This window comes from Zootoca vivipara, chromosome 14 (assembly GCF_965207765.1).
Source record: "Zootoca vivipara chromosome 14, rZooViv2.hap1.1, whole genome shotgun sequence".
Lineage (NCBI taxonomy): Eukaryota > Metazoa > Chordata > Lepidosauria > Squamata > Lacertidae > Zootoca > Zootoca vivipara.
The window spans coordinates 5417616-5432302 of NC_142597.1; the positions used below are offsets into that span (position 1 = coordinate 5417616).

A 14687-nucleotide genomic window follows, 5' to 3' on the forward strand; every position below is an offset into this window, starting at 1 on the left:
GTGTAAGAGCGGGCAGGTCAGAGGCGCGGGGGGGCGGGGCGGAGAAAGAGGGATGAGTTGGTGAGCGCGTGCAAGAGCGCACGCGCGGTGCCGCCGGAGCGACCGCACCTCCCACGCGGACGTGAGGAGCGTCAGGGAGGAATGGGGCGAAAGCGGGGCGAGCGGCGCCTGCTGCTCCGGCGCGTGGGCGTGGCGGCCCGGGCGCTTGCGCAGTGGAGCCGGGGCGGCTGGGGTTGCTGCTGCTCCTCCTGCCGAGCATACAAACACAGACACACAAGCACAAACAGAGGCCTCTCCGTGTCGCTTCTGTCGTGGGCGCCGCCATGTCCTCCCCTCAGGACTCGCTTCCCCAGCACAACAACAACAACAACCCGCCACCTGACGGGACGCCCGCCGAGGCAGGCCTCAATAGTGAGTGGGGGGGGCTTTATTTTGAATTGTTATCGCTACCGCCTTTTTCGCTCTTGTTAGGCTCCTCGGCCTGTAAGTGAGCGGGTCTCCCGGCCAGGAGACTTCGCATCCCCTCAGGGGCGGAGGGACCCCCACCCCACCATGCCCTCCTGGATTGGCTGGCAGCTGGGCCGCGCGAGAGGTGGTTGGCCAATTGGGGGGGGGAGCTGGCGGCTGAGAGGGGGCGGGGCGTGCAATGGAATGCTGGTCGGGAGAGGGCGGGGCGGGGGGGCAAGAATTTGGGGAGAGGGGAGAGAAGGGGGGCGCCAGAAAAGGGGGTGAAAGGCCTCGAGCCGAAGAAGGGCACCTGGGAGGAGGAGGGCTTGTTAGGTGGTGGGCAAAGCTTGCTTGTCTATTTTATTCAAGTTCGCATCACTCAAGGCGGCTAGGATGCAGCACTGGTCAAAAAGCCTCGCCAGTTCAAAAACACCTCCATGTGCTTTTGTTTATGTGGACCTACACATTTTCTGCCTTGGAGCTTCTTAGCGTGATTAACTCCTGCTGAAAAAATTATAACCACAAAATATGTAAAACAACGATCTTAAAATTTATACATATGTATTCTTCGTTTTCTACTTATTAGCTGCTGCTTCTTTTTTGTTTCTTTAATAATTAAGTTTTCTTCTGTTAAGGGACGCTATTTCACAGCAGTTTGGCTGCCAGTACCGAGATAAACTTTATTTCTTTTGTCATAAAGTGTGAAAGGCATTGTGGGGGGCCTTTCTTTGTCTTGTTCTGTGCCCCCCCCCTTGCGAGCAATGAATGAATGTTGGTCCTTGGCTCCAGACTCCAGTAAAGTGATGGATGCCAGGTTGTCTGTCTGAGATACAGTACTTGGATCCCTAACCTCCTTGGAAATGAAAGGAACTGGATGTGTGCAATCACAGAGAAACAGTGATCAGGAATAAAAATGCAGGCTTTTTGAAAGAAGGAAGTTTAGGTGGTCACAGGTAGGAGAAAAATAATGGGCTGGAGATGGCTATGGATGGAGCTGATGAGTTAATTTTTGGAAATTAAAGGGGGAAGTGGAAAGGATTGGGGTGTGGGAAGGATGGAATCTTTATGAGAGAAGGACTTATTGAATGGTCTGTTCTTGTTTATTTACTGTTCTAGACAGAAAGAATTAGATTGATGTTGCATTCCTAAACATACCTTGAAAGTATGGCTCATTGAAGGCAAATTGACTAAACTTGGTTTCAGTTGGGTTTATAAGTAAGTTTCAATAGCTGCAGGCAGATATGAGTATAGCAGACGAGTCAGATGTCTATGCCCTGAGAGATCTGTGAATTGGCATGTTTTGACAGGGTGAGCTAATTTAGTTGCTGGCTATCTCAAATAGTTGGGATGCTGGGGAACTAGCTAGAGTGTGAGAATGAGTTTATTCAGTGGCTGAGTCAATATTACTGACGTGTGCTGTTTTTCTCTTATATCCGGGGTCTGTCAGCTGGTCCAGTGTAACCTTTTGTTTGTGGATCAGGATGGAGGAACATCCAAATAGCTTCGGCTTGGATTTCATAATACAATAGTGAAATTATTCTTGATCATCTCACATGTTTGGCTATTTCATATACTGTATGTGAACTAATGATTTAAAAGATGGATAGCCTGAAAGCTTCTTCCCTGCCCTCTCCCAGCCCCCAGTATACCTGACAAGTTAATATGAAAGACAGTTAATCTGTTCTTAAAGCATATGCCTATTGAATGAGTCCACTATCATGCGTACAATTATTCCTTAATAAGGTTTTTGAGGATTGTAGTTGAAATTCTTTGAGACCATGCGTTATCAAAGTTCTTTTTAACTTGCACATATGCATGTTGTATTTTGAACTTCACACAAATAAAAGGTATTCTCCCATTCACTTAGTATTGTAAACTATTTTTAAAAATGTATTAAAAATCATTAAGGCAAAATAACACATTGCATGTATTCATGTGAAACATTTTTAATCTGCCCTTTATCGACCAGTGATCCCAGTGAGCAAAATATGAAAATCACAGTGAACAATTTCATCAGAATCAAGTCACAGGGCAGATAAAGAGACCATCTGGATCACTGTTCTTGTTACGACTCGTGCCTGGGTCTAGAAGGACGGCCACACTGATAGTTATAAAACATAAACTCTGAATTGGTCTCCCCACCCAGAAAAACAGTTTGTTCATCTCATACTACAATCGTCTGTCTTCTTCAGCCATTGTCCGAACTCATGGAATTCAGCCTGAAACACTTAACAGTGTTTTACAAAATGGAAATTGCACAAGAATTGAACCCAGGTCTCCCAGATTCAAGTTTGACTCATGTTAGGCCACAGTGACTACTAGTTAAAACGGTATCTTTAGTTTTGCTTCAAAATACCGTTTATGTTATAATCCTTGCTTATCTGATGATCAGAGCTGAAAAAGTCCTAGGAGATTTTAGAAATATTTTTTGATTATTTTTTCTGTAAGTATGTAATACAAGCCTTGCTGGATTGAACGAAATGTCCATCTGTTCCAGCATTCTGATTCCCACTGTGGTTAGACAGATTCTTCTGGGAAAGTTACAAGCAAGGCATATACGCAACAATATTTCTTGGCTCTAGCACCTGGTATGCCAGGTAGCTCCATGTTGCGATCATGTCTTATAATCAGCCCAAGCATGTGAGGAGGATGAGAGCGAGCTCCGAGGTGCCTCAGCAGCGAGCCAGGCACTAACCCGCCCACTCAGGCAGCATCTCCACATGGCGCTTGCCCACCTGCTGCCAGAGCAGGGTTTCCTTGGGGTGGCACTGGCGGCAGCAGGTGCCTCCGGAGGACTTGGGGAGCAACAGCGGCTGCACAATGTGAGCACTGGCAGTGGGCAGCCTTTGTGGGGAAGTGTGGCTCTTCCATGCGCTCGCAGCAGTGAGCATACTCAGTCTGTTGCTGGGGAGGGGAGGCAATTGTCCTCCTGTGCCCAGTGATGTCAGTGCTAACAGTGGGCAGCCTTGAGTCTCAGGCCAAGAATGGCAGCCAGACTTTTGGATCTGTTTGCAAATACTGTAGAGAATCTTCAGGCACAAAATGCACCTGGTGGCCAGCTAATTTCAAGACCTGACTTCAGTGTCAAATGCACTTGCTTAGTGTTAACTATACAGTTGATATCTGAACAGTTGATATCTGATAGCTGTTTAAAAAGTACAAGTTGAACATTTTGTCCTTGCTCTACACTTGAGGCAGCAAAATATATTTTTTCCTGAAAGGGTCAGGATGTGTGTGTGCTTGTTTTAAGTCCTGTCAATCCAGACTGCTTCAAATTTTCCCAGATGTAGAAGTCCTTTTGAACAAGATTCATCTTATCATAGGGAAGGAATAAGGTAAAGGGACCCCTGACCATTAGGTCCAGTCGTGACCGACTCTGGGGTTGCGCGCTCATCTCGCATTATTGGCCGAGGGAGCCGGCGTACAGCTTCCAGGTCATGTGGCCAGCATGACAAAGCCGCTTCTGGCAAACCAGAGCAGCACATGGAAACGCCGTTTACCTTCCCGCTGTAGCGGTTCCTATTTATCTACTTGCATTTTGACGTGCTTTCGAACTGCTAGGTTGGCAGGAGCTGGGACCAAGCAACGGGAGCTCACCCCGTCACAGGGATTCGAACCGCCGACCTTCTGATCAGCAAGCCCTAGGCTCAGTGGTTTAACCACAGCGCCACCTGGGTCCCTAGGGAAGGAATAGGATACTGATAAAATTGTGCAGAAGGACTTCAGAAGCAAATGATGCATACTTCTCTTCCATCAGCTCCAAGCGTAAACATAGAAAATACAGTGGCAATTTCTGTCAGCAGGAGTTCCTTGCATTTCCCGTGCACACTGCTCATAGACACACTCATTGAAGACACAGCATCAGCATCTCCAACATGCCTGATCACACAAGTAAACAAATATTAATAGTTATTTACATGTGGCTGGTTCATAGTGTGTGAATTTACTTTTAAGAAATAGTTCATAATGTTGCTCTGTTGATGAATGGAAAATTATTATTTGGTGCCTGTGGATGTCTTCTTTCTGGTTATCTAAATTTGGCATGACTGCATATTTCTGCAAGTGAGAGATAAACCTTATGCTGTGTTTTAGTTTCATGGTTTCTGATGAAACATCTGACTGTTCAACAGGCTCCTGGGTAGAGTTGCAGATGAATGGCAATGGCAACGATAATGGAAATGCGAAAAATGGTGGTCTGGAACACGTTCCTTCTTCATCTTCCATCCACAATGGAGACATGGAGAAGATACTTCTAGATGCTCAGCATGAGTCTGGACAGAGCAGTTCAAGAGGTAGTTCTCACTGTGACAGGTAGGAATTCAAGCTCTATCAACTTCACTGGAATAGATTCATTTTTCTTGAACCAAGTACTGCCAGTTCAGTTCCTAGTCTGAATATAAATTGAATGTTTTTTCTTCTTTACCTCCTATATACATTTATTTTTGAACAAATAACCTTTTGCTACTATGAATCTATGGGCTACAATTCAAATACTGTTAAAAAAAATGATCCTATTGACTTCTGGAGGCTTCAATCTTCAATTACTTAGATTTATTTCTGAATGAGTGGAAAAGTTGCATGTACCTGGGTGCTGTCCTTGTACATCTACATTTGAATATCAACTTAAAGTTTTTTGAGGTGGTTTTTAAAAAAAGAAAGAAAGAAAGAATATTTTTCAATCTTCTTAACTAGAAATTGGCTGTAAGCCATGTTGGTCAATTATTTCATCCTTTCATCTTGAGGCAGGTTCTTTGTGTTCAGCCACCTCTATGCCCCAGATCACCCTCATCCCCTTGTGCAAATCTACAGGTACGAGTAAATAGGCTAACCCAAGTTAAAGATGACTGTCTTTGTAGTTTCAAGGAGTGTTTAAAACCTACTAAGTAACCGGTAATGGGGAATAGCAAAACCACTCCCCAATTATTTGTCAATCTGACCTAGAGGAACATTTTCTTGTTTCCAAATATGGTGCAAAACACAACTCACCCATCAAATCTCTCAAATAGTCTTGACAATCTAGCAGGAATCTATGCCACGCAGTATCTCTTCATTGGATCTTTGTAATTATTATTGTAAATCAAAATGTCCTGCTGTAATTGCTTTCTCTGTCCTTTTTCCTGTTAACCACTGGGCATGGCTTTACTTTTTCTGATAATGTTAAAACACCCTTCTATTTTACAGTAATAAAATTTTAGAAAAAAATAGAAGTGTGTTCTGAAGAAGTCATAGGTTGTAACTCGTCCTTAGGTATGTCAAATTGTCCTCCTATTGTATTTAATATACTACTAGTTGATTACATTAATCAATTTAAAGATGACCAAAGAAATTCTTATATTTGAGTCTATGTCAATGTGATATCCTTCCTTGGAGGTTTTTAAGCAGAGGTTGGATGGCCATCTGTCATTGATACTTTAGCTGGGATTCCTGCTTTGCAGTGGGTTGGACTAGATGACCCTTGGGTCCCTTCCAACTATATGATTCTATAATATGACAGAGTAGTTGTTCACTTGCTAGGGAGACGAGCTGACTGGCTTCTGAATTTCAGAAATGGGTGTGGCCCTACTTTCTCACTGGAAGTAGATGATTAGGGGGACAGGCACCAACTACTCTAAAAAAAGGAAGAGAGGATATGAATGGAGCTAGGTGGTCTCTGGGCAGCAATGTAAACTGTTTTGTTTTTGCTTTGCTGTTACCAGCCTTCAACATATGCATAGTTTTGAGTTTTTGCCACTGAGGAAGCACAAGAAATCAAGTTCTTTGAACTTTTAATTTCTGAATTAGAATCCAGCATATATGTAAGTGATTCTTTACAGTCATTTGTCCTAATTTCAAATGTACTAACATTTTCTTAATGGGATTTGCACTACAGAAATATGTCTAATGGTGTTCCATGTTAGTTATATAGCATTGCACACTTCAACTGCAGTAGTCTCTCAGCAGCTTTTTCTGCCCTGTCCTCAATCTACATGTTCCCTGGATCTCCTGGTGTTACCTGGCTCTATACAGTACTACACAGGTTACATTCAGTACTTCTAAGTGCACGTAATTATTATAATTAAGTTCCATAACAATAGTAATGGTACCCTTTTATTCTAGCCCTTCTCCTCAAGAAGATGGACAGATAATGTTTGACGTGGAGATGCACACTAGTAAAGACAATAGTTCTCAGGTACTTTTCCTACTACTTCCATATAATACTGTTTGAGGTGAAGATGTTAGGTCCACCTGAAAGAGCAATTTAAGTTAAAACATGTAATCATATTTTCTACTGAGAACTGAAGTAAGAGCAGCATGCTTTTAAGTGGATAAGTGGATTAGTAAGCAGAATTTAAAATTGTTTACTAGCGATGAATCTTCATTTGCTTTAACCTTTAAAAATGGCATAATCTGCATTTCTCGGTTTTGAGTTGTGGAAAACACACTTCTGCTATGCAGTCAGTGTGTAGTTTATAAATAATTCCTTATGCTTAATGCTTTTTGTCCTGTCAGTGGCCTTGACCTTGTCAGTGGCTAAGCACCTGAGATACTGCATCATATAATTTAAAGCAATGATTAAAACAATGAGTGACATGGAACCTCTGGCCCATGGACTTAATTAGGCCTGGAAAGAGTTCTAATTTGGCCCATGGTGCTGTTTTCTCCAGTCCACATTCACCTGGCATCGTTTATGATGTCAGGTGTGGGCTCCAACAAAGAAAAGTTCTTCACTTAACATCTGGCAATTGGCAGGTTGATACCCTTCTTTTGGTCAAAAGGGCCTGCAAGTGGGAGGGGGTGAGGGCAGAATGTGGCCTCCATTTGAATCCAGTTCCCCACACCTGCTGTAAATTAAAATGTTTATTTTGAAACCTTGATTGCAATTAGGATTTTAGAAAACTAATTTTGATCTCACCTGAGAGTTTCAAGTGTTGGAGAGTGTGTTGTGGCAAGTTGCCAGAACGCTTTTATGTATGTAATTATACACTCAGGGAGACCAATAGTCATTCAAATTACATTGAAGCGATAGCTAGGATTTCAGGGTATTTCTCAATACAAGGTTGCCTTTAATTTCAGACAGTGCTCAGTCTTCAAGCCTATTACAAATGTTACAATATATCATTCTCCCTAAATCCTTCATTTTATAAACATCTTTAGATAAATGCTGGCCTGGTAGGGTTGCCGGACTCAATAGAGCAGTGTTTCCCAACCTTGTGCCTCCAGCTGTTTTTGGACTACAATTCCCATCATTACTGACCACTGGTCTTGCTAGCTAGGGATGATGGGAGTTGTAGTCCCAAAACATCTGGAGGCACAAGGTTGGGAAACACTGCAATAGAGGACAGGACTTCTGTGCCTTTAATTGCCCTGCTCTCTTTTTAGTCTGGAAACCTTAAAGAGAAACCAGCAGTTTCTCTTTAAGGTTTCCAGACTCAAAAGAGAGCAGGGCAATTAAAGGCACAGAAGTCCTGTCCTTTATTGAGTCCGGCAACCCTATGGCCTGGTCATTGTGAGAAAGCTTTGTTTTTGATATTGTTGTTATTTTACTTACATACCTTTCACCAAAGGTTAAAATCAGTTTAAACAGTTTATAATGGGTGAGTCCCTATATAGAGAGGGGGGGGCTATCAAGGGCAGTTTGGGGTGTGTGTGTGTGTGTGTGTGTGTGTGTGTGTATGTATTCAGCATATGGAAGCTAAACAATGAAGGTGCCAGATACAGGTCTGTGAGAAAGGAGTTCCCCAACTTACGCGCTGCTAGAGAGGATACCGTCTAAATAAGTGACAAGAACTGATGCAAATTAACTCTGTTTAAGTTGTTCTCACCTAAGTACATGGGTTGGGTAAGAGGGCCAGAACTAGTAATCTTTTGCACAACTCCCTATCAGTGCTGGGCAGTAACTACCGCAAGGAGTAGTTGAGTTAGTAAGTTGCAAATAACACAAAATGCCTATTGACACAAACATAAGAAAATATATTTTCTATTTAAGATAAAACCAAAGAGACAATAAATCCTTGAAACATCATGGAATTACACTTAATATTACCTTACTTGAATTTGTGAAATTGCTCCCTTTTATTTTCAGTCTGAAGAGGAAACATTAGAAGGGGAGAAGGAAGTGGACATTTTGAAGAAAAGTGTTGATTGGGTATCGGACTGGTCAAGTAGACCTGAAAATATTCCTCCCAAGTGAGTTGAAATCTTTACTACTCAGTGGTCCTTTGCTTAGAAGGAAATACTGTTGTATCAGAATATAAAGCTTTGTGGTGGTGCTGTTTTTAAAAGGATTACTGTAAAAAGTGCTCTCAAGGCTTTTAGCAAAAATAGTTAAATTCTGTACCTTGTATTTTTTTCTGAAAAATATGGAAAACATTCCTGCTTGCTCCCCACCATCCTAGTGTACTTGTGCTGCAGTACTCTTCATAGGATTTGGATATAACATATGAAAAGGATCTAGGGGCCTTAGTAGACCACACGCTTAACATGAGTTAACAGTGTGATGCTGCAACAACAAAAAATGCTAATGGTATTCTAGACCGCATTAACAAAAGAATAGTGTCCCGATTAAGGGAATTAATAGTACCACTCTGTTCTGCCTTGGCCAGACTACACCTAGAGTACTGTTTCCAGTTCTGGGCAACACAATTTAAGAAGGACATTGACAAGCTGGAATGTGTGCAGAGGAGGGTGACCAAGATGCTCAAGGGTCTGGAAACCAAGCCTTATGAGGAATGGTTGAGGGAGTGGTGCCCTTCCTGTGAAACGCCCTCCCATCAGATGTCAAGGAGATAGAGAACAACACAACTTTTAGAAGACATTTGAAGACAGCCCTGTGTTGGGTAGTTTTTAATGTGTGACTTTTATTATGTTTTTATATGTACTGGAAGCCACCCAGAGTGGTTGGGGAAACCCAGCCAGATGGGCGGGGTAACAATAACAATAATCATCATCATCTTCTTAACGGTAATGGTAAACTAATGCTGATTTGCGCATCATGAATGGTAAGCTGCGTGGGGATTTTAAATGCAGTGTCCCTAGTTCGTATATTAAAAGTAGGAGGTAGATAACAGTATCTCTCTATCTGAAAAAGGAATGCTATTTCGGGCCTCCCCATCTCTTCAGCTACTGCTCCCATGTCTTCTGAATCGGAGTGAGATGTTTTCCCAGAAGCTTCCCAACTCTTAGATTTTGCAATTGCTGTCCGTTGTGCTTTTTAAAACGCGTCTAGTTCAGTTCATTCTATCACATGCCATCCATTTCTTTTTTGAAGGGAATTTCACTTCAGACATCCTAAACGAGCTGTTTCTTTAAGCATGAGGAAGAGTGGAGCCATGAAGAAAGGTGGCATTTTCTCAGCTGAGTTTCTTAAGGTTTTCATTCCATCTCTGTTCATATCTCATGTTTTGGCTTTGGGATTAGGGTAAGTACTTGCACATATATTTAGGTTTTATCTGCATTGGATTAGAACGTGTATTTATATGGGGGAATTTACTCATCAATTGCTTTGGGATGTTTTAAGGGAAGTGATGCATATCATTTACTACAACTATTTAAATTTATATCCCACCCTTCCTCCCAAAGGAGCCCAGGGTGACAAACACACAAACAATTGTGTGCATGCACACGAAAGCTCATACCAATGACAAACTTAGTTGGTCTTCTAAGGTGCTACTGGAAGGATTTTTTTTATTTTGTTTCAATAAAACAAAACGTCTCAGAACAATTCCAATGCAGATGCAAACTGAGTGAATAAACTCTTGGATATTTGTACATTTTAATTACTTTCAGCAGTTTTGACGGTAACCCAGTAGAGATTCCATTGTATTTGGAGAAAGAATAAAAATATTTTTACATACCAAGGCAAACCCTGTGAAGCAATACAAAGTGTTCATTTGATCAGCCAGATCAGAAGAGAAGAATGTTATAGAAGTAAACTCAGTGACTAGAAAGCAGGGGGAACCCTGCAGATATTTCCCATAATTTTCTGTTGTGTGAGTAGCTACTATCTTTTTGTAAACTGCTTTGAGAGTTTTTTACATTCAAGTAGTGCACAAATTTTATGAAATAAATAAATTTAATCCTGGGAAGAATCAACTATAGATGATAACAATATGCTTTCTTCACAAGATATGTTCATTCCAGTCTGATGAGTTGTGTGAATTAGTATTAAACTACATTAACCTATTTGTATGATTGGTGGGTGTCTGTCTTATTACTTTAGCTGAACAAAATCTTAAGCATAATGAGAATTTCTAAGACAGCATACTTTGCTTTGTGCTTCATTTCAGTATCTACATTGGAAAACGACTGACCACACCTTCAGCTAGCACTTATTGAAAGAAGTGGTGCACAAACCCTGGAAATCCTTGTAATCTGTGAAGGTGTTATTGTCACATTTGTACATCTTGAACTTGAGACAACTTTAAGCATGACCCCTTCCCAGCCTCCACCTTGTTTTTACATATCCAGGTTCCAGTAACTCTTGAAATTCAGTATTGTATTGGAACTCTGTGGAGACGTCTCAATAGTCTCTTCCCTGTCCCTAGCCTTTCTCCACATCCTGCAAGACACATCAGAGTTGCCTAACAGAGTTTACAATTGCCTATACGTTGCAAGGGCTTCTTTCAGTGCAAAATGCCACCAGCAAATTATAATTTTATCAGTGATGGTGTTCCCTCCTCTGTACTACAGCAAGAAATAATCTGCACAGTGCATGCATGATTAAATTGTTGGGTATAAGAACCTCCAGTCTGTAAAAGACTCATAATTAACTGAAGTTGGTTGTAAAAACAAACAAAATCATTGGCAGTTTTGTTCTAAAGTGTAGCTTATTTTACAATTCTCTTGACTAATGTTTTTAGCTTTTGGGAGGCAAAAGCTCACAAAAATCAAAGCAGGATAAAAATTGATTAATCAGCAACTTTTAATACTGAATAATACTTGTCTTTTCTATGAAGTAGTGAATTAATTTCTGGTAGGAAAAAACCTGTTCAGCACCTAGAAATTGTTTTTAGAAAGAACTGCATTATTTGCATGTGAAGAAGCTTTTAGTATTCCTTAGCATTTTACTTAACAAAAGGTTTCCTTTTAAAAGTAGTTTAACTTGAAGTATTTTTGAAGTATTTAGACTCCATGTAAAAGGAGATTTTACTTGTTTTGGGACCACTTGCAAATTTACAAATAGATGATTGTTTCAGTAGCTACTCGAGGCATACTTCCTGGAAATAGTCTTGCAGTTGTGTAAAAGACATTTTATGAAGCTCTGAGCTGTCTTCTGTGGTTGAGTTTCATTACTCCCATTTTCCATGGTTGAATGTCCCTTGGCAATACCTGAAATCCTAAGGTCCTTAGTGATATCTTGTATAGCTAGATGGGAATCTTGCTCATGGGAACACTCAGCCTTTTCCTCCTTCAGATACACTTCCCCCCCCCCCCAAAAAATATGAAGCTTAGTTCCAAATGGTTTCAACACATGTGGGCAAACAAATGCCCCTAAGGTAGATTTGTATTGGATTTTGGAACATGTAGATGATTCTGAAGGATAGAATGCTTTGTTTTATATCTATATAATGATGAACTTTAATAATGCATATTTAGGGAACCATTACTAATTTTAAAATGAGTGAAATTCCATTGAAATAGAACATATTAGATTGACAGCAAAAACACCCCAAATATAAGTTGGGTAAACCTTTGGAAACAGGTACTCTGTTTTTCCCTTTGCATCAGATCTCCAAGTAGGCAGTGTAAGCATGGTGGCCAATGCCAGTGAAAATAGGTGAACGTCATGAAGCAGAGTGAACAAGCATGAAATCCATTTCTGTTTCTGTAACACAACATACTTATTTTATTTTTATTTTTTACTATTCTGTGGTAACATCTGGGTTTCCCTTTGCCCCCTTAGGCTTTGAATGATAGCACTTTTATTACTTGCAACTGAGTATTTATTTCCTGCGTGGATATGGGGATATTTTTGAAGTGATGACACATAATAAGGAGTTTAAAACAATAACATCAAACTGACAAACCTAGCTAGGGTTAAAAGTCTGGCAGTACTTTCAACATTGATTATTGTACCCTGTTTTGTAACACAATTGCAACATGGCATAATGTATATTAAATTGGGACCATGTTTGTTTTAAAACAAAATAAAGCTTCGCTCCTTTCCAGATTACATGATAATTAATCTGCAGAATGCTGTGTGATAAATGGGCATATCTATATTTTGGGACTTCTATACTATTACTCAAGCAGCTATAAGATTGAAATTGCTGGTGGAGAAATACCATTGGCGTTTTCATATCTGATCACTGTTGGGCTTGTTGTCATGTAATGATACAAAGCAGTATTTATTGATATGCAACTACAAGTTTGAAAGACCACGACTTTTTGTTGTTCTATGGAATGGGCCAGATTATTATAATCTGAAAAGGGGTATCAACTATAAAGCTTTGTTAATTTAATTGTTAAATAGCTTTATACCTGTTTACAGTTGGGGGGGCTGCAGGCCTTGTTATTCAAATGATCAGTGAGAAACCAGGCTTGAAATATTTGTACATAGGATCAAGCAGAAATGCATAAACTCGCACATTTTTAAAAAATGCAGTGGGCTGAAGTGCAACACTAATAAAACAATACACATATTTACTGTTTCTTTTTTTAAAGTGAAAACTTAAACTTTGGAAGTAACTAAAAAAAAAGACACATCACTGAAATAATTGGAGTTAACTGAGCCAAAGTAATGCATTCTTCATATTTAGTTAGCACTTTGTAACATTATTATACAGTTTACAGTACATGTATAAGTTGTAGCTATAAGCATTTTGTGCCATTAAAGCTGTCACAAAACTGAGTTTCTGCTGGTTGCTTTTTACCAATTATTTTTCCCCCATAAGAATTTTTAGATAACTGATCATTGTGCATGTTGGACGCATTCTTGGGACTTTATACTATATATTTTTAGGTGTGCACCCACTTTAGGTACATCTAAGCATGTAAAGGATTAATGTGACAAGAACATGACTGTAAACCTGTGTATTATATAACTACGCTTGGTGACGTGCTGGAATTGGCTCCATCACTTAGAGCATACATTGTGTGAAACTGCCCCAGTGCGTATTCTGACTTGAGGCATTTTACCATGAACTGCTTGTTTCAGAACAAATACTCTCTTGCTTCATTTTATATTCACATGACAAAGAGCCCCCAGATGTTCTCAAAACCAACTTTCACATATGGTTGAAGTGACTTTGCATCCTCATTCAAAGTTTTGCTCAGTGCTTAGAGCTTGCATGCCTATCAATTTCAATCCAAAATGTTCACAAAATCCTTTAATTATGCTGATAAAAGCAAAGTGAAATGGTTTGCACACTCATAAAAAAATACTGGTAATGTTTGAATCTCTTTTATTTCCCCCTGATTATTTCCTCATACATTGACTTGAAAGTGACATTTTTCAGATTTAAGATTATTTTCATCATTGCAATAATTTGCTAAAATTTCATCTAGGAAAGGTACGGTATGGAAATTCCCTAATTCCCCTGGGAGGGAATTAGTGGTGTTGCTAAGGTATGGCAGAATAGGGGAGTCATTTTGTGGGAACATAAGAATATTTCACTAAATTTATACTGCAGGTTTCCTTATTTCATTCTGGAAGTGAGTCTGAATTGAATTGTTCCTTCACAGCTTGACAGTGTCGTCGGCATGAAATCAGGATGCAGATGTTGTGATCAAGACAAAGTTGTTGAACAGATTGTTAGTCCAGGACTCTTCAGACTTCTCTGTAATATGCAGTGCAGTATACCTGAATGCACACATGTGCAAAGTGCATATAATATCATTTCTATAACTTTGATGGTAGCACACATTGTCCTCCTCACCCCACCCCCATTTTGGCACTAATTGTTGGGGTCAAGGGTTGTGGGAAGATACTTTCCTGCTCATTTTTTATCATAGCAGAATGAGGAGCTTTCGTGTTTCTCTTGAGATCTGGAAGCACATGAAAGAAAATAGGGTTGTATCCACCTAATTTGTTGCACATGTAGGGTGCTTTTACCACCAAATCTGCTCCAGAATGGAACCACCTGGAGCAGATTTAGAGAGTCCTACAGTTATCAATGGTTAAAATTACTGTCTGTTCAGGAGGCGATTAATTTATTCTGGTCTGGCTGTACATCATACATGGGGACCTCACCAAGAAATATGCTTGGTATGGAGGAAAGATAGCTCAGTTCAACATGAACATACGAAACTGAGGACCGGTG

The 14687-nt window shown here is 40.4% G+C and overlaps 1 protein-coding gene across 1 annotated transcript; it reads left to right on the forward strand.

Annotated features, from left to right (window-relative positions):
* Positions 1-247: 247 nt before the first annotated feature.
* BNIP3L (BCL2 interacting protein 3 like) lies at positions 248-13276 on the forward strand. Its single transcript, XM_035139727.3, has 6 exons — positions 248-411; positions 4578-4758; positions 6544-6616; positions 8510-8613; positions 9695-9844; positions 10713-13276. The coding sequence occupies exons 1-6, from the start codon at positions 324-326 to the stop codon at positions 10759-10761; spliced, it is 645 nt and encodes a 214-aa protein (XP_034995618.1). The 5' UTR covers positions 248-323; the 3' UTR covers positions 10762-13276.
* Positions 13277-14687: the final 1411 nt, after the last annotated feature.